A 24973-nucleotide genomic window follows, 5' to 3' on the forward strand; every position below is an offset into this window, starting at 1 on the left:
CGGTTTTGATGAGCTGAATGAGACTTATAGCTCAATGTTTGCAGCACTAGTTCTTCATGCGGACTTCAACTTCTCCGAAGTAATTTTCAGAAGCATGTTGGTGAACGTGAAAAAGAAGAGCCACTTAATGTTTCCTAGGTTCTTGCAGGTGATGATTGAAAAGCAAGTGCAAGGATTGAATAAGGTTTGGGAGGATGAGATTAAGCTGAATCATCTGAACGATTTGACTTTCAATCGAGTCAAGCAAAAGAGAGGTCCGGATGAACCATTCAAGAGATTGGTTGGCCACCTCGCAAATGAAAACTATGTATGTCCACCAGGTGCTGCCTGTCGTCATGAGAACAGTACGTCTGGTAATGAAGATGATATCGTCGCAGTTGGTGAAGACGATCAAGAGGTTAATCAGCCACCGCCAGTTGTTCCAATTGAACAGATACTGGTTGATGAAGACGATGAAGGAGATGACCTTGACCCTGATCAATTCGAGCTGAGAAAGCGAAAACAATCTGAGGGTCCTTCGGTTACGACAAAGCCGAAGCAGAGGCGCATAAGATTCATTAAGAAGGCAAAAAGGACTGAGTCGTCCTCCGCTACTGAACAGCGACAATCACAACAATCACAACCACAACGACAACCTTCAGCTGCTGCTACTCAAGAAACACGTGCTGAAACTGATACAGGAGTTCATGCTGCTGCATCCACGACTGCTATTACACAAGATGCTGCGGTTTCTATATTAAGTGAGAAGGTTGTCAATATGGCTTCTGAATTTGAAAAGTTTAAAGAAAAAGCTGATGAACGAGAGAGAAGAAAGGATGCTGAGATTGCCAAACTGATCAAGCAGGTTGAAGATCAACAGGTTGAATTGAAGAAGTTACAAACTAAGTTTGATGCTCAGAATTTGCTGATTGTAAAGGCTGAGGCTACAGCGAACAAGGCACTGTCGAAGGTGCTTGAGTGGGAAAATAATTTCGATATTGAGGCTGTTGATCTCGAGGAGGATATAGACTTTGGTAATTTTAACGATCAAGGCGAGGATGAGCTAGGTTTGGATATTGCTAAAGGCACAAGCGAGAACCCACTGTCAGTAATTCCTCTAAATATTGATTATTCTTTACGTGATTTTTTGGCAAAGCAGGATCGTCTGAATCACTCAGTTGTATTTGATGATTTAGAAGAAGGGGAGATCCCGCCGGATCTAAGCGCTGAGGAGCAGGCCGAGCTAGTGCGTCAAGAGCAACAAGCAAGTACTTCAGCTGACGCAACTGCTAGCTCATCTTTTGAGAATCGTTACGATTCTTGTGATGATTTTGAGGAAATTGTCGTAAGTAATGAAAACGACAAAGATTTTGATGAAGTAATTATTGAAGATGAACCAATAGGTGATTTTCCGGAGTACGAATGTAATAACGATAAAGATCTACCTACATTTCAAGACTACTTCAAAATGAATGAAGAGATTCTAAACCGTAAATGCGAAGAAAAAGAAAAGACCGAAGATTTGCCTCCAGGGTTTTTACCGGTCAAGATAAATAAAGAAAAGATAGAAGTTCTAGAAGCTGAGTGGAAGATCCTGTTGAGGATCAGAAAATATTGTGAGAAGCCAGCGCCGGAACCTGAATGGATGAATTACATTAATAGACCGGCGAATCTTTTGGCTAAAGGAAAGATAATTGCGTGGGCCTACATTAAAGAGTTGAATATATACGCAATAAAGAAGGAGTACGGAGTGGATTACATCAAACATGGATACGAGTTCACGTCTCTACCGTACTTTGAATTTATGCAGGTGGCTAGGCTCAAAATGTTATATAGGGATTATGACGGAATTCCTAATATTGTCTGCAAGAATATAAGACACTCGTACTTGTCAAAGAACTTTGAGGGATTCGGCCCTCAATTTCCCACGATCACTTATCGAACAAACAAGAAAACGGGCGAACGAAGAAAGATTGTCAAATACAAGCCAGTAAATTATATGAGAAAGGTTCCTGTGATGAAAATGCCGCAGAACTTTAGCCCACGTTTTCGCTGGTGGTACTACGATGAACGCTCAGAGGAGGTAGTCATCGTTTTGGACAAATTGAAGGAAGATGAGACAGACTCGATACGGGTTTTAGATCCCGTTTGGTTGAGAAATTGCTGTGAAGCTGACATCTTCACATTGTACTACAATCGGATGCTGTACAGGCCAGAAAATAGAGTTCAAGCACAACAGTACATTCGTGTTGCAAAGGTTTGCTATTTGAACAATATGGTTACAGATCCGTACAGAGATTGAAGCAGATCGAAGACTTATGAGGAACTAGGTCTTAGGGGGAGTTTGTTAGTGCATATTTTGTAATCCCTAGTTCCATGAACTTTAACGTTTTATTCGATCATGTTGTAACCTGTAATATTGTTAAACGTTGATTGTCGATGTGTTATTTTATATTTGTAAACGTTTAAATATAATTCGTAATATTACTCGACAGTCGGCCGACTGACATGATCAGTCGACCGACTGTCATCCACTGTCGACCGACATAGGAACTGAGGTATTTAAGCCTAATTAATCTTCATTAATTGGGTTAACAACTCAGCACATCAAACACATACGAAAACACTTCTTGGTCGAGTCTCTCTCAATCTTCATGTCCAAATACCACAGAATGTCAGTCTAGGCTTCGTGTTTATCAAGATCTAGTCTTGGTTTGACTTGTACGAACCCGAAAACCCATAGATATTCGTTTAAGCTCTTTCTATTGTTATTCCACCTCTAGATCGTGTTAGGTTGATTCTAAGATCCTCTCTCAGCGTCTACACAGACCAATACATATGGTCTTCACAATTGGCATCACAAATAACAGGGAACAAAAGTGCCAACAACTCACTCATTTTGAAAGAGTTAACAAGGGATAGAGGGCGTACAACATGAATATTCCAAATAAGATTATCATTAAATTGAGAAGCAAAGTGGTAAAAATGACTAACCGTAGCAAAAGGCTCTGAGCACGTATCATATAACGAGGGAAAACGATCCTTAAGAACACACCCATTAAGCCACATATCATGCCAAAATAAAATCTTATCACCCTTACCTAAATTCCATTTCCAAGCATTCACCCCGATAATGTCTTGAAAGGAAGGATCATGTCGCAAATTAACCAAGTGTCTCCAAATTGGTGAAAGTTGAGAGATGTGAAGAGACAACACATTAAACGAAATATTTCTACCAAAAGAAACCCCGAATGATGTCGTGACAATAGACTTCCAAAGACACGACTTGTTTGAATTGAATTTTGCCCACCATTTAGCAAGCATTGCCATGTTCTTTATGCGGAGAGGGGTGACCCCTAGCCCCCCCAATTCTTTCGGAAGACAAACCGTATCCCATTTGACAAGACACGTTTTCATTTTTAAACAATCGCCCAAAAAAAAAAAAAAAAAAAAAAAGAATTAGAATACAAATAGATAAGACAACAACATTAAAGTAAATCTCCATAAGATAAATGAAAGTTAACTATAACTGGTATCCAGTATGAGCTGGAGTGATGGCAAAACTACAACAACAAATAAGCACTAAAATGATGGGCCCTATTTCAATGTTGCTTCATATCATCTCACGAGCGGTATGAGTAAGTACTCCGCATAGAATAACTGCAAACACAAACCAAATAATGCAATTGTTGGTCTAGTTAGAGAACGAACAAACAAACAATCGTGCTACAATATATAACATCCCTATGTAGATCAAAGTGGAAGTTGGGCAATGTACATTATACTATACGATATTATTTAAAAAAAAAAAAAAAAAAAACTCGGAGGCGATCCTAACTTTTCGGATCTGTTCTCAAAGGCGGTGTTTCGGGGAGGGATGAGAGGGCGTAAGGTGTTGCAACGTGATGCAGATGGCTGGTTTTTCAAAACTAGGTACAACAATGTGAAGAAACAAATCCATAATCCTTTCAAGAAGGAAGCGACTAGGGTTCTTACGACTTATTTCATAACTAACTTGTCAAATCGTGTTGATAGTCATGGATTAGGTTTACTGTGTGATCCATATGGAATCGTAGTGAACACGTAGGTTGCTTACAAGAGATCGAAACAAGGCCAACGTTTTGGTATTGTTCGATTCGCTGATGTTTTGAACGTGTAAGGGTTTGTAAAAACGCTTTCTTCGGTAAGGATTGATAACTTATTGATCAGATTGGGGTGTTAACGAATGATCAATGATACAGGTTTGATTGATGTGTCACTCGGTGTAAGGAGGTTTACATGGGTTAATAAGTCGGCTACCAAGATGAGTCGAATTGGCCACATTATCATCGGGGCTAATGTACACGAATGTTTTAGTCATCTCATATTGGTTGCCTTAACCAAGGGTTGGTCGGATCATTTACCCCTATTGTTTGATACCGATAAATTAGATTTTATCCCGGTTCCGTTTAAATGTTTCAACTCGTGGCTTTCAAATTCTGAATTCGCAGATGTAGTCAACTTACTTTCTATTGGCGGTCGCTTAATTTTAACTAAATCAGTGATAGGAGTTTGGGGATTTATTATTTGTCTATATATAAATGCCCCGAAGCGATCCTCGATTAACTAAAAAGCATCCGTGCGGCTTTTTTCTGGGGTACTTCAGAGGCGAATAAAAAATGCACTGGGTTCGTTAGGAGCAAGTTTTATCGTCTGAGCATGGCGGAATAGGTATTGGGAGTCTATGCGCGTTAAAGCAATCGCTACTTTTGAAATGGATTTGGAAATTCGTGTTTTATTGGGACTCAAAATGGGCTGAAGTGATACGTGTTATTTATGGCAGTAGGGCTGGTCTGGGAGGCACGCTACTACGCGGTTCTGGTGTTTGGTCCAGACAATGTATTACAGGTCAAGGTTGGACATGGCAGAAGTATAAGATTTTGGTTAGACGATTGGGTGGGAGATTGGTCGCTTGAAGTTAAGTTAATAGATTATATCATCTTGATACAAATAAAGAACGTTTTCTTGCCGATCGTTTAGTTAATGGGGAGTGGTGTTGGGAGTGGTCTCGTGCTCAAATCGGTGCTACAAATAAGAGTGCCGTACACTCGATGGTTGCGACACTCACTGATTTGAATTTTGCAGGTGGTAATGACTCTTGGATTTGGTCAATAGGTGATGATGGTCTCTTTAAGGTGTGCAGCACTCGCCACTTAATAGATAACTTTGACTATTGAGATCACTCGACTAGGTGGTACAGGTTCATACCGCGCAAAGTTAACGTGTTTGTTTGGAGATTAGTCTTAGATCGTCTGCCTTCTAGCCTTAATCTCTCGGGAAGAGGTTTGGATATTGATACTTTGAGCTTTGCTATTTGCGGTTTCAATATAGAGTCATGTAGTCACGCTTTGTTCGAGAGCCAGCTTGCTCAACAACTTTGGAGGGCAATTAGTGTTTGGGTCAACATCAAGCTACGGAATGTGTCGTATAATTAGTTTTCTAGTAGAAGTTCATGTAATTTAATTTGGAATTTGTGGCTATTGAAGCCATTGTAAATACGTTGGTTTATCCCTCCTCTAGCAATTCGCTAGAGGGGTAGTTTTAATATATAATTTTGGCCATTCAACAAAAAAAAAAAAAAAAAAAAATACCTACAATGTTAGTTACCTGATGTAACGAATAAGTATTTAAAAAATGGGGTGTGTGAGAGAGAGAGAGAGAGGAGAGAGAGAGAGAGAGTGAGGAGAGAGAATCAACAAATTTGGGCAGGCACGAAAATTGCTCGGGAGGATTACAACGGGGGATTTCAAGATCGGCTTTCAAGACTTTTCGGAATCCATTTAACTTCGTTTATGTTCTTCAACTTTCCTGAGAATTGGGGTGTCCCGGATTTGTGGAGAGTTTTCAAACCTTTTGGTGATATTCGCGACATCTATCTTGCGGGTAAAAGACTGAAAAATGGTGAGAGATTTGCTTTTGCTAGGTTCGGCAATGTATCTGATGAAGATGTGCAACTACAGAAACTGGAACATATCAATTTTGATGGCAATCAGATAAAGGTTTTCAAGGCTTTCAAAAGAAAAAATGAAGGTGAGTTTCGGGTCCCAAGGCAAATCGAAGATGGTTCCAGAGTGTTGAAGGATCATTGCACTCACGGTCTGCGGTCTGGTAATCTTAGGGATAACAGAAGTTACAATGAGGTGTTGGGTAACAAATACGAAGATTTAAGAGAGAAACTAAATAGGAAAGATCTGAGGGAAAAACTTTCAAATAAATCCTCTCATCATGCTGAGATGAACGTGAAACTAGTCAAGCACTCTTTTTTCAAGGGGTCGGGTTATAACACTAACCTGACAAAACGCTCTATTACTGGGGTTGTTCACGACTGGGGTACTATCAAGAATATTCATATTCTTAGTAGAGCTGAAGGGCTGACGAATTGCGACATAAAATACATTGGTGGCCTCGATGTGCTATGGGTCTTTTATTCTACGGTTGAAGCTGAAAGGGTTCTTCACAATGATGATCATGCTATCCACAAATGGTGCAGCAAGGTTGATATGTTGGGTGCGAACCATACTCCATCTGGGAGGCTGGTTTGGATCGAAGTAAGAGGTGTGCCGGTCACATGCTGGAATGAAGAGATTTTCAAGCACATTGGGGGATTGTGGGGAAAAGTTCTTGACACTGAAAACTGCAGTATCCTTGATGTGAACCAAAATATGATTTCTGGTCATGTTTTGATTCTCACTAAACATGGGTACCAATTAAATGAGTGTGTTGAAGTCACAGTCCGTAACACGGTGATTAAAGCTTTTGTTACTGAAAATCACGTGAAAGCGTCTAGTATTCAGATTATGGTAGATGATGATATTAACGACTATGTTCATGCTGGTTCCAGTGATTTTGATAATTGTAGTGATGATTTTATTAATGATACTTATGAAAACCTAGAGGATGATAACCTAGAGGAGGATGAAGATGAAGAAGAGGAAAGGATAGATGACGACACTTGTTCTGAATCGGTGGATGAAGAAATTATAATGGAAGACCCAAATTTACAGCAAGTCTGCTCCGGTGATCGGAATGTTCATTGTCCATTACCGGAAAATTCAAAGATTGAAGATGAAGAGTCAAAGTGTGGTAATCCATGGGAACCGTTCCAAGAAGAAAATAACGATGTTGACTGTCTTGGAAACTCAAAAGTCTGTCAGAATGGTGTTATTCCAAACCCTGGCAGCTCAAAAGGTGTGCACGAGTCTCCTTCTCCCAAGGTAAATGCTCCTTGTGATACTCACGTTATTAATAACCTGGATGAATCAAACCCTGTAAGTGTTGGGCCGGCTAGGCCTGTTGATGTTGGGCCTGTGAATAGTAGTGATGGGCTTCATGGGTCTGCTGATGATGAGGGATTAGAAGGTGGCACGGCCCAATATCCTTGTGGGCCTGATAGAGTTAAACAGACTAAAGCCAAAAGTAAACGGCCTATGGATGATTTATCTGTTCTCAAAAACAACTCAAAAATCCACAAGTCTAACTCTCAAAAAAGTCGTGAGTGTAGTTGGTCAAGTTTAGGTAAGTGGAAATCTTCTTCAAGGATGATGAATCTGCAATGCTCAGCTAAAAATCAAAGGCCTATTTCGTTATCTTCCAAACCGAAGCGATCTCCTGAAGCAAAAAAGGGTAACCTGATTGTTTCTGGATCTGGAAAATTACAGACCCATAGCAACTCGTTGGCATCTTTCGACTCTACTGATGAGATCACATTAAGAGATTACGGAATTAGGCTGGGCCTTAAATGGAAGGCTAAAGGCCTCAATCAGTAATGTCTTCTTCTTTCTTCTCGTTTCTGTTTTTTCTTCCATGAAGACAATTTCTTTAAACATTCGAAGTTTTAAAATTGGGGGAAAAGAGGATAAATTTGGGTGGGTCAAGAGGTTAATCTCTAAAGAGAAGCCAAACTTTTTTGCTTTTCAAGAGACTAAACTTCATCTTGTAGACCATAACTGGATCATCTCTCTTTTGGGTTCGTGTGATTGCAATTTTGTACAAAAGGAGATGATTGGGAGGTCAGGTGGGCAAATCTTAATTTGGGATACAAACGTATTTGATGCTATTAGCCCGTTAAATCTTGAGTATGCTATTGGGATTCGAGGGATTTGGAAGAACTCGGGTGATGTGTTAAATATTTTAAATGTTTATGGGCCACAAGACGATGCTAATAAATACCGAATGTGGAATTCTTTATCGAGTCTTATTGGGAATAATGTGAATGAAGCTTGGTTATTGTGTGGAGATTTTAATGAAGTTAGACATCCACATGAAAGACTAAATTGTGAGTTTGTTAATGCTAGAGCTCAAGTATTTAACGATTTCATTGAGTCGAACCGGCTCATTGAAATACCACTTGGGGGAAGAATTTTTACTCGAGTAAGCGATGACGGGCTAAAGTTTAGCAAGTTAGATCGGTTTCTAGTATGTGATAAGTTGGTAAGCATTTGGCCGGACCTCTCGGCTATTGCACTTGACAGGAAGCATTCTGATCACTGTCCGATATTGCTCAAAGTGGAGGAAAAAAATTTTGGTCCGAAACCTTTCAAGATTTTCGATGCTTGGTTAGATGAAGACGGTTTTGATCAGACGGTTAGAGATGCGTGGAGTGGCCAATCAAAGGTTAGTAATCGACTGGATTGTAATTTCAGGAACAAACTGGTGTCGGTCAAAAATATGCTACGTAGTTGGAGCAAAAGCAGGTTCTCAAATTTAGATGCTGAAATTGAGGTGCTGAGAATCACTTCGGAACAATTCGAATTAAAGGCTGAAAGGGGGGTACTGAATGAAAATGATCTTGGGTTATGGCGGGACTCGAGGAAGCGGTGGCTGGAAAAGGAGGGGTTAAAAACAAGGATGCTTAAACAAAAAGCTAGGGTGCGTTGGGCACTTGAAGGTGACGAAAACTCCAAGTTTTTTCACAACGTAATTCGAAGGAAAAATAACTGCAACAACATCAGGGGTTTAACTTTAAATGGAATTTGGAACGAAGACCCGCAAGTCCTGAAACAGGCTATCTTTGAGCATTTCGAAAACCTTTTTGCTGAGCCAAATGTGGATAGACCTAGCCTTGAAGATCTCAATTACCCCTCAATCTCAAGTGAGGAAGCAAACGCACTCGAACTCCCTTTTGATGAAAAAGAAATTCATGATGCGGTTTTTAGTTGTGGGAGTACAAAATCCCCGGGTCCGGATGGGTTCAACATGCGTTTTTTTAAAAAATATTGGGACGTCATTAAACCGGATCTTTTAAGTGCGATTGCTTGGTTTTGGGAACATTCGGAATTCTCAAGGGGATGCAACTCGTCTTTTGTTACTTTGGTTCCTAAAAAACCCGACCCTATTAGCCTCGGTGATTATCGTCCGATTAGTTTGATTGGAAGTTATTACAAAATAATTGCGAAAATCTTATCTAATCGGTTGAGAAAGATTATTCCGAGTCTTATAGGCTCGGAGCAAAGTGCATTTCTAAAGGACCGGTTCATTCTTGATGGGGCCCTTATTGTTAATGAGAGTATTGATTACTTGAAAGCAAATAAACTAAAAAGCATCCTTTTCAAAGTCGATTTCGAGAAAGCATTCGATTGCCTTAATTGGAATTTTCTCCTCGATGTAATGAGGAGTATGGGTTTTGGTTGTAAGTGGCGGAAATGGATCCTATCTTGCCTTAGCTCGGCTTCTATCTCTATCCTTGTTAACGGGTCTCCTACTAAAGAATTCTCCTTAAGTAGGGGCGTGAGGCAAGGGGACCCGTTATCTCCCTTCCTCTTCATAATCGCGGCGGAAGGACTAAATATCCTTTCCAAAGCGGCAATTGATAAGGGTTTGTTCAAAGGGGTGGAAATAGGTGTGGATAAGGTTCTTATCTCGCATCTACAATACGCGGACGACACGATTTTTTTGGGAAAGTGGAGTAGAGAAAATGCATATAACCTCCGGAATCTACTCAAATGCTTCGAACTTGCTTCGGGGTTAAAGGTCAACTTTCAAAAAAGCTGTATTTACGGGGTTGGTGTGGATATGGATGAGGTAAATCATGTCGCTTGTAGAATGGGATGCAAAGTTGGAACCTTTCCATTTACTTACCTTGGTTTGCCGATAGGCTCAAATATGAAAAGAATGAAAGATTGGATGCCTATCATTGAAAAATTTAAGGATAGGCTCTCGGATTGGAGAAGGCGTACGTTGTCATTTGGAGGTCGTGTAGTTCTTATTAAGTCGGTTCTTAATAGTCTCTCGTTGTACTTCTTCTCGCTATTTCGTGCCCCGCCATGTGTGCTCAAACTACTCGAGAGTGTGAGGAGAAATTTCTTTTGGGGTGGGTCGGGTGCCGGGTTAAAAATATCTTGGGTCAAATGGGATGTTGTTATTGCTTCCTATGAAAATGGGGGGTTAAACTTTGGGTCACTTAAAAATAAAAATCTTGCTTTGTTGGGCAAATGGTGGTGGAGGTTTAATACCGAAACCAATGCGCTTTGGGTCAAATTAATTCGAAGTATACATGGTGCCTGTGGTGGCTTGGGGTCCGGTGATGATTCTTATCATCGCTCGACTTCGAGTACTTGGCGCAATATTGTTTTTGCAGGTAACTCCATCGAAGACATGAATATTTCCTTCAAGAACTCGTTCGTGAAAACTATTGGGGATGGATCATCGACATTATTTTGGGCTGAACAGTGGGCCGGTCCACTTAACTTTCGGGACAGATTTCAAAGATTATTCAGATTGGAGAATTCGAAAAATTGCTTGGTAAGTGACAGATTGAGGGCCAACAACTCGGGGTTCAGTTATTCGTGGGATTGGGTCAGAAGACCAATCGGTCGTACAGCTGGGGAGCTACAGGAACTGATGGAGGTTATCGGGAATGTTGCAGTTACCGAAGATACACGTGACAAGTGGACATGGGCTCACTCAACTTCAGGGGTATATTCTGTAAGCATTCTGTCAAAACTACTCGATGACAGTGGGTCTCATCTAATCGGGCACCATGAGTCAACTCTTCGTAATAAGCTCGTCCCCAAAAAATTGGAAGTTTTCGTTTGGAGAGTAATCAAAAAACGTCTTCCGGTAAGGTGCGAGCTTGATAAACGGGAGATTGATCTCCATAGTGTTCGATGCCCACTTTGTGACGATGACATTGAAACGGTGGAACATTCTTTAATTTTTTGTAAGCACTCATTGGACTTGTGGGAACGACTATTTAGATGGTGGGGTTTGGGCCCCTTCTCGAATCTTAGTGTAAGCGAGATTTTGAGAGGTAAAGCTCCAAGACCAACATCGAAAATTGGCATGATGATTTGGCAAGCAACGGAATGGATGTGTGCATACTACATTTGGAAGAACCGGAACAACAAAATTTTTCGGGACAAAAGTTGGATCGGACCGGTAGCTCTAAATGAGGTTCAAGTGAAATCCTTCGAATGGATCTCGCTCCGCCTCCATGGAAGATCGATAGATTGGTTAACTTGGCTAAATAGTCCTAGTGGCTATTTATCGTTAATGTAATTATCGTAAACTCGTGTTAATTATTTTCGTGTCTGTAATCATGGGTATGGGTTTGGTTCCTCACAAACCCAATTGCACCTTTTAATTTTATTCATGAATGAAATCCTAGCTTTTCGAAAAAAAAAACAATGTTAGTTACCTGCCATATGAACATGTAAAATGAGGTTATTGCCGATTTGTTCTCCAGATCAGTTGACTTGGCACGACCCCAAAGAACTAGACCAAGAATTGCATGACCCAATATCTACAACGATGAAAAGATATCATCTCTTTTATAAAATAGGACTGCCACCATTGATCTCATACTAAGATTTTTAATAACATGTATACGTCTGACCTCGCAAGTCAAGATATACACAAGTGGTGATCCATTACCGTTATGTATCGGCTCCAAAGGAAGTGAGACGATGCTCCAACTAGAATAGCAACACCATAAGCTATTTCAAGTAATAAGATACAAATCCAGAACACCTGTAAGAATACTTACAGATCAACTGAGTGGAGTTACAAAAAGTTTAAAGCTTGAACTATTATTAACTATTAAGGTGCGACTGGTAGGCAAGACTGACCCGTTTTTGACCCATACGGACCGTAAACGATTGAATGCCAAAAATCTTGTCTCCAACAATATCAGGTATGTCCTGTCAATTGCACGATACGATTGAACAGACCATGTACATGAGTATATACTCTAACGTGCTACGTTTGCAAGTATATGAACTTAACAATTGTAAAAGGAGTTTACCTTGAACAATGCTATAACAACAGAGAAGAAACTCATAAACCCGGTTGCAAATATTACGGGTTTTGGGAACACAGCGAGTCGTCCATACACAAAAGTCTAGAAATTACATAAATTAGTAATCGAGTAAAGACTAACACATCGTCATCATCATCAATAATACCCTTTGTTTAAGAGATGAACTAAAAAAAGCTACTATAATAGTCCCATAAAGATCGTAACACGGATGAATCTTAATTGTCCGTTATCAGTTTAACATCCTAATTATCCTACAGGCTACAACGGTGGTAATATATATGATATGGATGAAAACCTACCTAGCTATTCTTTTACATAAAATGTTTAGAGGTGGTAAATTTGACCCATTTACTAATTAATGGGTCAGCTTTGGTTACTTCTAATCTCCAAGAGAGAAAACAAACCGAAAGCTACTTTATTCCTTCTATTTTTAAATTTTACATCACCTAATTTCATTATTCAACATTATCCATTCATGAACTTCATGTTCATAATTCTTGAACGGACCAAGGTCAACACACCCCTTTCCACAAATACGAAAAAAGACATGCTTTTGACCCAATACCCAACATGCCCATCTTGCCACCATTAATGACTACGAATATGAGAATATATATACGGATCACTATCAAATGAAATATTGCAATTTTCATGAAAAATTATACTCCGTACTAAGGAAAGGACATCAAGATATGGTTGTTGCAATTTTCGGAAGGCGGAGGATGTAGTAAATAGGTTTAGCGAGAAAATACCTGAATGTGCAAGTAAAATGCAACTTGAACAATTATAGCTCTTACAGCTACAATGCACATTGCTGCCACAAGAGCAAATCGCTTCCACCGCAGCATCGGTATCTAGAATTAATACTTGTCTTAAGAAGCGATATTTAATAATTTTGAAATTGAGACAAACTCAAACCATAAGTATAAGGTCAGATGAAAGGAAGTGTTGTTCTACAAGAGAAACTCACATTGATTGAATATGCAGTCCCGAGTAGGAAACTTATGAAAAGTGCCCAAAATAAAGGCCATGAACCCACAATCCATCCGAGCCAGAAACTCTGTGTAGCAGAATAGTAAACAATAACACAGGTCGAAGATATTATGCATTTATTATCCTAAAAAACTAGTAGAAATGGGAATCAAAACATATTGTAGTTACTAAACTCAATATACGTGTCATCTCATGAAGCCAAGGTTGTTGAAGTCACAAGTCGGTCGCAACCTTGGAGGGATGAGTAGGTCGACTCGGGGACGAGTAGGTCGACTCGGGGATGAGTTGGTCGACTCGGGAACGAGACGAGGACGACCAACGTTGAATATTAGTAATAAATAATTTAAACATATATATGACACATAAACATATCATACATAAAACATAAATCTAATTTCAAAAATATTAAAATTTTGACCAACTTTGACTTTTACCGACAGCGATATAAACAGTACAGGTGAAGCTCGTTTTAAAGTTGACTTACCAGGACTGCAAACGATGATACAATGATAATACCAGTTTGAACTGAATATTCCCCTGATGCCAATGGAAGATATGGCTTGTTAACCTGAAAAATAGTGAAGGACAATCTTTTTATTTTTTTGCACAAAAGATATCTTGCCGCTGTGTAATGTTCTGAACATATGTTAGCTGAAAAAAAATACCTTGTCTATTTCTATATCAGATAGCTGGTTCAAGCCAACAATATATATGTTCATAAAGAAGGCAGCAACAATAGCCTGAAATTTTAGTGTAACATAAAGTAGATGAGTTTGTAATTAAAACTACGCAAGAGAATTAAGAACGACAATTAACTTATTGACCATTATGACCATTATACGGGCCTTTTGTTCTAAACAAACCAGCCACTGTTCTTATAAAAAATGCATATGTAACACTAAACTTTATAAGAGTAAGTGATTTTTAGATTTTTATAGATTTAAGATCGCCACAAATTGCCAAATAAACCCTCATCATGACAAAGTCTAGTGTTTTTGTTTCTTTTTCTTTGCACCTTCATAATGATATATCATACGAGTAGTTTATTACACAATTATGAATACATAGCGAGAGTTGGATAACCTCTAAAACACCAATAAAGAATAGTAGAGAAAAATCAGAAAGCTTTTGAACTGCAAGGAGTGAAACCGAAACTATGCTCAATGCCTGTTCAAAAAGATGGAACACTTATTATTTTTCTTTTGTTAACACCAAAGAAGTTGATAATAATTTTACAAATTAGAGGGTTAGAATTTTACAGTTCCTATAACTGTATGAGGTCTTGAAAACCTGTAGAAGGCATCAATAGCATTTGGCAAAAAGTTTTGAGGGCTTGAAGCATCGGGTTCAGTGGGTTGTTCAGAAACCGCACTTGCTACATGTTTTGTACTTCGTTTCCGATAAAGTAGTAAGGTTTTATCCAATCTGTCAATATTGCGTCTCACAAGACTTGATTGAGATTGAATGACTCGGTTACTCTTTGATGTTCTTAGTGATACATGATAACAACCTAACAAGTTGATTTTACAGAATTATAAAAATGTTAGTCCGAGAAATATATACACAGCTTTATGAATTATGAATATGTATACGTAAAAATGTCCTAAATCTAAGATGTGAAAGCCCACTTTAGTTTTTTTAAAAATTCAAGAACTTAATACAAGTAATGTGCATCCATAAGTTAAGATTGGTATATAACCATCTAAATACAGAGTAATACTATTAAAGCTCCAATACAAAGTTATAACTTCTTTTTTTGACATCAGTTTGGGATCACCCATGGGGACTTAACCACCCACGCGTTCATCTCCCGTAGTTGCATAACCCGCCCCCAACTACTAAGGAAACCCGGACCAATCCGAGGGCATGGCCGGTAAAACCCCCCTCTCCGCTGCCCCCGCACTAAGCGAAAGGCGGCCTGGGTGGATACTTCAGGCCAGGCAGGGGTGAAGCTAGGAATCATGATTGAGGGGGGCTTAATTTTTTTGAGAACCAAAAACATAAAAATTATATACAAAGAACGTAAAAACAGGGCTTAAATTTGTTGCGAATAAAAAAAATAAAAATTATATCTAAAAAATGTAAAAATATTTCATTAATTTTTAAGAGAGACGAAAATGAAGATTTGTTTTAATTGAATGAATTATTATTGACAAAATCAATGTTCAAAGTTTTATGCATATAAAATTTCATACTCACTTATACATTCTGTTATTCAACCCATGCAACTATCTTTTTTATAATGAAATATTTAACAAAAAATCATTTTACATTACATGTAAATTACGGAGTATTATTTGAGGCTCTTTATTTTCAAAATATAACCATATTTTGAATTTTCATGAATTAATATACTCAAGATTAGATATACTTGACATTTTATTAACTTGAGGGGTTTCATAGATGTGCGAAGCTTTAGTTAAGGGACCAAAATGAAAAATATGACAAAAAGTTGTCTTCTCCACATCAGATTACCTGCACCGAACTCCAACTTCTATTTTCAGATCTACATGCAATTCTATTTTTCTTTTAATAAAAAACATAATGGAATACAAAATAAACACCAATAGTTGGGGGTGGCTTGGCACCCACAAGCCCCCCTACTAGCTCCGCCACTGAGGCCAGGGATAACATTGAGTGCAATGTTGCATCCAGCGAAGACGATCTCCTGACATCTCGCTATGAACTCAAGCTAAATGACAGTACACAGAATCATGAATTTTTCTGTAGTCATTCGTTATAGATGGTATTAAATACCTCTTTCAGCAATTTTTCACTTCAAAATATGAAATCCCATTTAAAATAGTCATTAACTAACCTACATCACCGAAATCATCAAACAACTACATAAAGGTCATTCAAACTTATTCAATTAAGATGAACATACAAACAAGATGAATACCTAAAATGCCCACAAAAGTATCAGATATGTTCAAATTTTTTTAACGGTCAAAAGATTACAAAGAAAATAGTCAAATCACATATATTCATGAACAGCAATAAAAGGACAAGTTCATTAAGATAAAAATAAATTAAAAAAATTGTAAATTTCTCCTCGAAAATTAGGAAAATATAGCCAATCACCATAAGAACCACAGAAATGTAGAACCTTATTTAGTTTCCATTACAAATTACTAAAACCTCAAATGAGAGACATTAACAAATTCAGTCACCGGATTCAAAAACCAAGAAGTTACGGAAAAAAATGAACATAAAATCAAGAAAAGTACCTGTTGGTATACGTGAAGACGATGAATCTGGTAATGGTGAAGAATAGCAAGAAACCTTATTAGAAAAAGACCCAATAATTAAAGATTTCATCTTTTGTTTTCACAAATTAAACCCAAATCAAATTACACTTCATATGAACAGAACAATTGATTATTCTCGATTTCTCTTGAATATACAGTAATTGTTATCATACAAATATTTAGCAAGTGTGTGTGTGTGTGTGTGTGTGTGTGTGTGTGTGTGTGTGTGTGTGAAAAGAGCCGAGAACAGAACAAGAGACTGAAGAAGTGTCTGACTCTTTCGCACACGTCTTATTTTGTTAGTTACAGAAGCCCCAATTGGAGAGTATCAAATTAATTTTTGTGTAGAGTACTTGCATGTCTTTTAATTTTATTTTATGTATACATAATATAATTTTAATATAAAATTAAAATATTCAATATAAATAATAAATATACTAATTATTATATATATATATATATATATATATATATATATATATATATATATATATATATATATATATATATATATATATATATATAGATGATTCTCACACACCACTTTTTAATTCATCTACACTTTTGTCTTATAAATTAACAGTTTTACCCCTACATTAATCTAGAGAGTTGAATTTATAATATTATTCTAAGTATAATTAAGGGTATAATAGTAAGCAAGGTGTAGATGAATTAAAAAATAGTGTGTGAGAATCGCCTCCTATATATATAATATTAAATATATAATAATAATTGATAAATATAAATATAGTACATAAAAATAGGTTTGTCCTATTATTCCAAAATGGATCCATTAGCATTTGGGCCACTTTCACAAAGCTTTCTAAAATAGTGGTCCTTTTTACATTGGCGTTTGATTATTAGAAATTATTGAAAATGTCTTCAAATTTTAAAGTGTTTAATAATATATTTTTAAAATTAATTATGAAACTATAAAATATCTACTGATCACGCATCAAAGACGGTGCATGGTGGGTGATACTAGTTGACTGGTGCTTGGTTGGTGATCATTTCTACGACAACGTTCAAATTTACTCGCAAATCGCATCAAGTGTCAGAAATTCGAATTTACATATCAGGTACGAACCTTTCAAGGGAATAACAAAACATTTCAAGGCATTTGTGTCCAATGAAGGTAACGTAACAAACACCCTGAAAAGTGTAGTTTACAAAAACGTTTTACAACAAATCGCATATATTTGTTTATGTATAATTAATTATTTTTATCTATATTTATAACATTAGTGAATTAGTGATCTTTTTACTTTGATGTCATAGCCCAGTGACCACCAAATTTCCTGTAAATTATTATTTGATCTTTTTACTATCAACTAAAAGATATCAGCTACAAGTTAAAAGCCACAAGAGGGTATGTTTGTCAAAACTACCTAATAGTTTTTAGCTTGTACATTAGCTTTTAGGTGATAGCTGTTAGTTTTTAGATATATTTTGATGTTTGGTAGAATAGCTGAATATGTTAAATAAAAAGTAAAATTACAAAAAATGTAGAGGTTAAAAGCTAAACACTAGTTATAGTAGCTTTTACCCTATGTCTAAAAGTTTCCAGCTCCTTTAAACAAGCGGAGCTTTTTATTAAGTATAATTTTTAATAAAAGCTAAAAGCTCCTAAAGACTCTGCGCCAAACATATCGCAGCTAGTTTAGCCAAACATACCCTTTATTTAATGCTTCCAGCTTGTGATGACCCGGAAATTTCCGATCAAATTTAAACTTAATTTCATATGATCTCGACACGATATCCTTGACTATTACCGACGATTCACGAACTATTGATTTAAAATATATATATATATATATATATATATATATATATATATATATATATATATATATATATATATATATATATATATATATATATATATATATATATATATATATATATATATATATATATATATATATAACTAGTAAATAATATATAAATAATAAATGGTAGTATAAATATAGTAAATGTAACTACAAATTAAAAATATAACTTGTTAAAACAAATATTATTATTACTACTTTCATTAATATCAATATTAGAAATATTAATTAATATTAAATGTTAAGATGGTAATAAATTTAATGTTATGATTATCAAAAAATAAATATTTAACATATAAATAAATGGTATAATAAATTTAATTACAAGTTTGAATATATAACTGTTATATTAACATTACTATCATTATCATTATTGTTAATATTAATACGTGTATTCTTAATATTAAACAATTCTAAAATAAAGTATATATGTATATGTATCTATAAAATTTGTGATGTACAAGTGACGATATTATTGATATTATTATTATTATTATCATTAATAATACCAATAGTATTATAACCAATAAGATTATTATTATCATTTATGTTATTATTAACATTACTAGTAATTAAAATTATCATTATTGTTAATATTAATATTAACATATTATTATTTGTCCTTTATTATTATTAGATTTTGTTAATATTATTATTATTAATAATATTATTACTAGTATTATTATTAATATTAATAGTAATATGACTATACTAGTTAATTATATAAAAATAGGAAATAGATATATAAACATAGATATATAATCTATATATATATATATATATATATATATATATATATATATATATATATATATAGACAGTTATATAAATGCATATACATATAAAAAAAATACAGAGATACGTATATATAATTACATATACGATTAAATATATATAGATGCTGTATATACGTACATAAATACATATAAGAATGTATTGTTTTCCAATCCTTGTCAAATTTGCTGTAAATAGATTTATGTCTACAAGTGGTTCAACGAATTCAGCTTCCTTTCAACATCAGCTTTCCATAATTCTGTTTTTATCTAACATTGCTGGTCATCAAACTCCAAATTCGTACAGATTCTGTTAGAACTCCTAATCACTTTTATTTTTTTTATTCATCTGCTGTTCTTAATTTGTACAATCTGTTGACCCTAACAGCTCCATAAATTAATTCATTTGTCTTTTGATTCCTACCACAATTATTCTGAACCCAACAACAAATCATTTAATATCGACTACCATTATCAATTTTATCTACAAAGTTGAAAATAAAACAAATTTTTTTTAAGAAAACAGACCCGACGGCCCTGTTCTTGACAATTTAATTCGACATTCAATTTCTTAATAATTTTCAAAATCTATAAATGGCGTTGTGTTAGAAATCACCCACTTAAATAATCTGTAAGTTTCCCGCCTTCAAATCCTTCTATTGAATTTAAATTTTAAGGTCAAAGTTTTGTTTTTCAAAGTCAACAGAAGCGTTTATCGTGAAATTCGAACTCCAGATAAAGTCTCAGGATCAATTGGTGATTTAGAAAGTTTATAGAAGGGATTTACTACTTATTTCATGTTGGAAATTTTATCCAAAACTGTCCCAATTTTAAAGTCACGAATTGAGTTCAAATGGTTCTTGTCGAGCCTGTTACAATTTTTTATTATTCTATCTGCTAATTTCAATTACGATTAATCAATTCTGTTTTACTTATAAAACCCAAAAACCAAACGTTTGATTTAAAATTAGTGTTGATTTGTTACTCCGGTTGACTGAAATTTTATAAAGAAAAAGAAGGAGGAGCCAGGAAAAAAGTCGGGTTAAATAGAAATGGGTATAAAGATTAAACAGAAAAGAGCAGTAGCTCAGATGGTTAAGGGTTTGAGCGGGTGAGCGAGAGGTATCGGGTTCGAGCCCGGTTCAGGGCGTTTTTTTTTTAGGACAAGCTCATAAGGTAGTTCTTAATTATTATTATTATTATTATTATTATTATTATTATTATTATTATTATTATTATTATTATTATTATTATTATTATTATTATCATTAGTATTATTATTATTGTTAAAATTATTATTGTATTATTATTAGTTATTGTTAATACTACTAGCATTATAATTATTATTAGTATTATAATTAGTATCGTTAACATAGTTAAAAGTATCATATCTATTATTATTATTATTAAGAAAAAAATAAAAATTATTATTATTTTCATTAATATTAGTATTAGTATCATTTTAGGATTGTTAGTATTATTATTATTATTAACATTATTATTATCATAAATATTATCATTATTATTATTAACATTATTAAGTATCATTATTGTTAGTATTAGAATGAATATTTGATATTAAATATTAGTATTATCATATAAGTATTAAGATTCTATAAAAACTATCATTCCTATTATTTCTAACATTATTATTATTATCAGTATTATCTATACCATTATTATTAAAGTCTTAATGATGTTGTTAAGATTATAAGTATATAAATAAAGATTATGCATACAATAATATATTGCATAACTTAGCTATATTAATGTTATTATATATAAAAAAAGAAATGTATATATAAATAAATAATAAAAATTTATAAATTATTGATATAACAAATACATTTCTAATAATAAATAGATTTATTCGACTACAAGTATATGTTTTAATGTATATATAAATGATATATTTAATACTTATAAAATAACAAAAATTAATATTTTTACTAGTGGTCAATGCCCGTGCGTTGCACGGGGCATGTTTGAGGGTGGACATGCCAGTTGGCGTTAACGGGAGCATCAAACAATGGCTAATAGGTACAAAGTGTCAGGGGTCGATAGAACTGATGTAATTTTTAGTTTCATTGGGTTTCTACATGAAAGTTGTACATACAAAACAACGACAACTAAAATTTGTATTCCAACAATTACAAACGACTTTTATGATAAGGTAAACTTATGAGGCATAACAATTACAAACGAATTTTATGATAAGATAAACTTATGAGGCATGGAAGACACATGATTCAAGAGAGTCTAACAGTTTCATTCAATAGGTAGCTATTTATAAACATTGGGGGAATTGCAGTTATTTGTATGCAGCATGGTCTACAGGACAAAGCAGATCACCTGCATTCAATTGTTTAGAACGGCAAAGTTAGGGCTGTATAGACTGACTGGCAGTGGGAAATAGGCTAATTAAGTGACATCACACCCGATCTATCACGGATATGCAGCTGGAACAAAATTTGTGATTTGGACGAAGAAAGACTGGAGACCTGCACTAATAAATAGTCAAATGTATGTTTCCCAAAGGTGTGTTAAAAGGCTGTAGAGTGACCATAAGCAGTCAGTGTATTTAACAGTTCAAGTACAACAAACAGGGTGGACAACACATTGAACGAATCATAAAGCATGAACGGAATATAAACACAGAAATTTAGCCACAAATAAAAGTTAAATCAGCATAAAGAATAAGAAGAATTGTAGCTGGTACATATCACCTGATTACCTGCCTACTATATAAGAGTCACAGGGCTGTTGACTTCAGTCAGTGTACCCGTATACACGAAACGTAACCTTGAGGACCAGCTACGGCATAAACATGTTACTGCACTATTAAAAAAAACACCAATATTTATACAACTTGCATATGACCAATTGTAAACTTGTAATTGTTAGTTTTTCCTAACAGAGGTAGTGTAGGGGAGCATGTATAGGAAATGGATACCATCAATTGAGGGAAAGATCATATACTCATTCTATAGCGACTTTAAAGGGGCTAATATTTAGAAAACAGTGTGGCCAACCATTTATTGTCCGGTGTGAGGGGATTAGGGGCTAAATATATACAAAATGAAGGAATACAGATTCGTTAGCCTAAAATGGGGCGGCTCTATAATCGGGACATAAGGGTACTCAAAGAAAAGAATTATTAAATATACAGGGTTGAGTAATTGGATACAAACAGTCAAGGAGTTAAATAAAGGCAATGGTATTACACAAAGTTGTACGGACTAAAAAGCTAACCTGTGAATTAGTAGGTAAATTTGTTGATAATGCCAGCCCTTGCAGATGTCCGTACACCATGTGGCCCTGATACCATTGCCACCTGAGAAATAGTATGTACGTTAGGGTAGGTGGGGAAAATGCCATTGGAATAAGTAGGTAATAGTAGCAGTAAATATAAATGGCAAAAGGCAGCCAGGGAATGAGGTCAGAGATGTCATCATTCTTCATGGATTCTTTATATATATGTTTATCTACTCATATGCATATATAAACATATACAAACACACAACATATTCATTCTAATGTAAATATGAACAAATTCTTTATATATATGTAACCCTACCTCCATGAATATAGAAACATATACAAACAGAAACCCACAAATATAGATATAGGCAGAGAAGTTAAAACTATCTTTAAATATATTCATCCTAATATAAATATGACCAAATTGTTGTTAATAAACACAAAGACTAATACTAACAGAGAAGACATATATCTATATAAATGTTTGTAGGCACACAAATACATAAATATATATATACACAAATAAATCTTTAAAACCACATCTGAAACTTACAGTGATTTATCCATCTTCTATATCAATATATATATATATATATATATATATATATATATATATATATATATATATATATATATATATATATATATATATATATATATATTGAATTCTAAACAACATAAATGGATAGAATGAGGCATGTATATGAAGAACATTTACAGAAATAAACTTTACATCTGGAAACATGGTGAGTTTTTTGAAAAGAACAACTATTACATATATTACATATATTACATATATAACTATCAAACCTGCTCATTAGAACCAATGAAGTCGGTGCTAAGGTATTTCCCATATTTAGTGTGTGTATCCCACGTTCGTCATATCATCATTCTGACCTCCGCATCCTTACCAACCTGCAGTTCATGAAGGTAAGAATAAGTTCTTTCGTTAGGTTGGACTGTGGGGTTTTGAGTAGGAAGTGCCATTGCAATATTTGTTTTTGGTAGTAATGCATAATAACATGGGTGGGAGTACCAATTTATAGCCTTCTACCATACATTTCCACTGGCAGCCTGAGGGAATATCAAAGGGGTGACTAATCGACTTTCACATATTAATTATAATAAGTTTTATAGCAGGTTATAATGTATATTATCTGTATTTATTGAGAAATAATTATGGCAATTAATAAAGAAATTCATGAAATAAATGTCTTACCTCAGACAATGGCCACCGGAATTGCAGTCAAGATCGCCGGTTAGGAACAAATTGGGGAATTCGCCGGCAAATTACCTATAATTGGAGAGACCTAGGGGGAAGACGATGCACCCCAACCCTTCTGGTGTGGATGAATGGAAGTTTCCTTCGATCTACCCTCCTTAATTAGACATGCAGACGGATTTGGGAGGTTTTGGTTTTACTGTCGGTTATACAGGGGTGGAGGGGGAGGGATCCCTTTGTATTTTAGGCCCGTACAGATATATCCAATAAAATAATAATAATAAGTTTTATAGTAAATTATGTATTAAATTAAAATAGTAACTTTACATTACATTTTGTATTAAATTAAAATAGTAACTTTACATGTAATAATATTGACCTTAGGGTTAAAATGGTGAATGCATAGAGTAATTAAGAGTAAAAAATTAGAGGTAAAGACCTCATTTATGGAGATGGGAGTCAAGATTTATATGTATATAGATATACAAAATGAATATATGAAACATATATATACTATTACTACAAAAAGGATATAACTAATTAATTCATATATATATTGTTCAATTACAATTATGTATATTAATAAATATACAAATGATATAGGTTCGTGAATTCGAGGCCAACCCTGCATTGTTCAATATAGTCATATGTATTTTTACTACATAATACATTAGGTGAGTTTCATTTGCTCCCTTTTTAAATGCGTTTGGAATATATATTTTTGGGACTGAGAATACGTGCGCTATTTTTATAACTATTTTACGAAATAGACATAAGTAATTGAAACTACATTATATGGTTGAATGGATTGAAGCCGAATATGCCCCTTTTAGCTTGGTAGCCTAAGAATTAGGGAACAGACCCCCTAATTGATGCGAATCCTAAAGGTAGATCTACGGGAACTAACAACCCCCATTCTGGAATTTGGAATGCTTTAGTACTTCGATTTTATCATGTCTGATGGGTGTCCAGGAATGATGAGGATATTCTATATGCATCTTGTTAAGGTCGGTTACCAGGTGTTCACCATATGAATGATTTTTATCTCTATGCAGTTTGCGAAATGCCTGATATAAGATGTATATTTTTGGAAAAAATGAAATCTTGTGGTCTATTAAAATTATGAAAATGATTGATTATGATAAACTAATGAACTCACCAACCTTTTGGTTGACACTTGAAAGCATGTTTATTCTCAGGTATTAAAGAAATCTTCCGCTGTGCATTTGCTCATTTTAGAGATATTACTTGGAGTCGTTCATGACATATTTCAAAAGACGTTGCATTCGAGTTGTTGAGTTCATCAAGATTATTATTAAGTCAATTATAGTTGGATATATTATGAAATGGTATGCATGCCGTCAATTTTC

At 34.9% G+C, this 24973-nt stretch overlaps 1 protein-coding gene across 1 annotated transcript; it reads right to left on the minus strand.

Moving 5' to 3' along the window:
- Nucleotides 1-3469: 3469 nt before the first annotated feature.
- LOC139904092 (homogentisate phytyltransferase 1, chloroplastic-like) lies at nucleotides 3470-16723 on the minus strand. Its single transcript, XM_071886026.1, has 12 exons — nucleotides 16498-16723; nucleotides 14527-14777; nucleotides 14351-14434; nucleotides 13933-14007; nucleotides 13752-13835; nucleotides 13245-13334; nucleotides 13027-13128; nucleotides 12260-12355; nucleotides 12084-12155; nucleotides 11890-11985; nucleotides 11654-11758; nucleotides 3470-3639 (listed from the first exon to the last, which is right to left on the minus strand). Exons 1-12 carry the CDS (start codon nucleotides 16586-16588, stop codon nucleotides 3598-3600), a joined length of 1188 nt encoding a protein of 395 aa, XP_071742127.1. The 5' UTR covers nucleotides 16589-16723; the 3' UTR covers nucleotides 3470-3597.
- Between the last annotated feature and the right edge of the window lie 8250 nt (nucleotides 16724-24973).

The sequence above is a fragment of the Rutidosis leptorrhynchoides genome, chromosome 4 (assembly GCF_046630445.1).
Source record: "Rutidosis leptorrhynchoides isolate AG116_Rl617_1_P2 chromosome 4, CSIRO_AGI_Rlap_v1, whole genome shotgun sequence".
NCBI classification, from domain to species: Eukaryota; Viridiplantae; Streptophyta; class Magnoliopsida; order Asterales; family Asteraceae; genus Rutidosis; species Rutidosis leptorrhynchoides.

Coding starts and splice junctions, on each gene's coding strand:
- LOC139904092 (XM_071886026.1), bottom strand. CDS start 16,588: ATGAAATCTTTAATTATTGGGTCTTTTTCTAATAAGGTTTCTTGCTAT. Junction 13,129..13,244: donor GGACTGCATATTCAATCAAT/GTGAGTTTCTCT, acceptor TATTAATTCTAG/ATACCGATGCTGCGGTGGAA. Junction 12,156..12,259: donor TTGTTATAGCATTGTTCAAG/GTAAACTCCTTT, acceptor TGCAATTGACAG/GACATACCTGATATTGTTGG.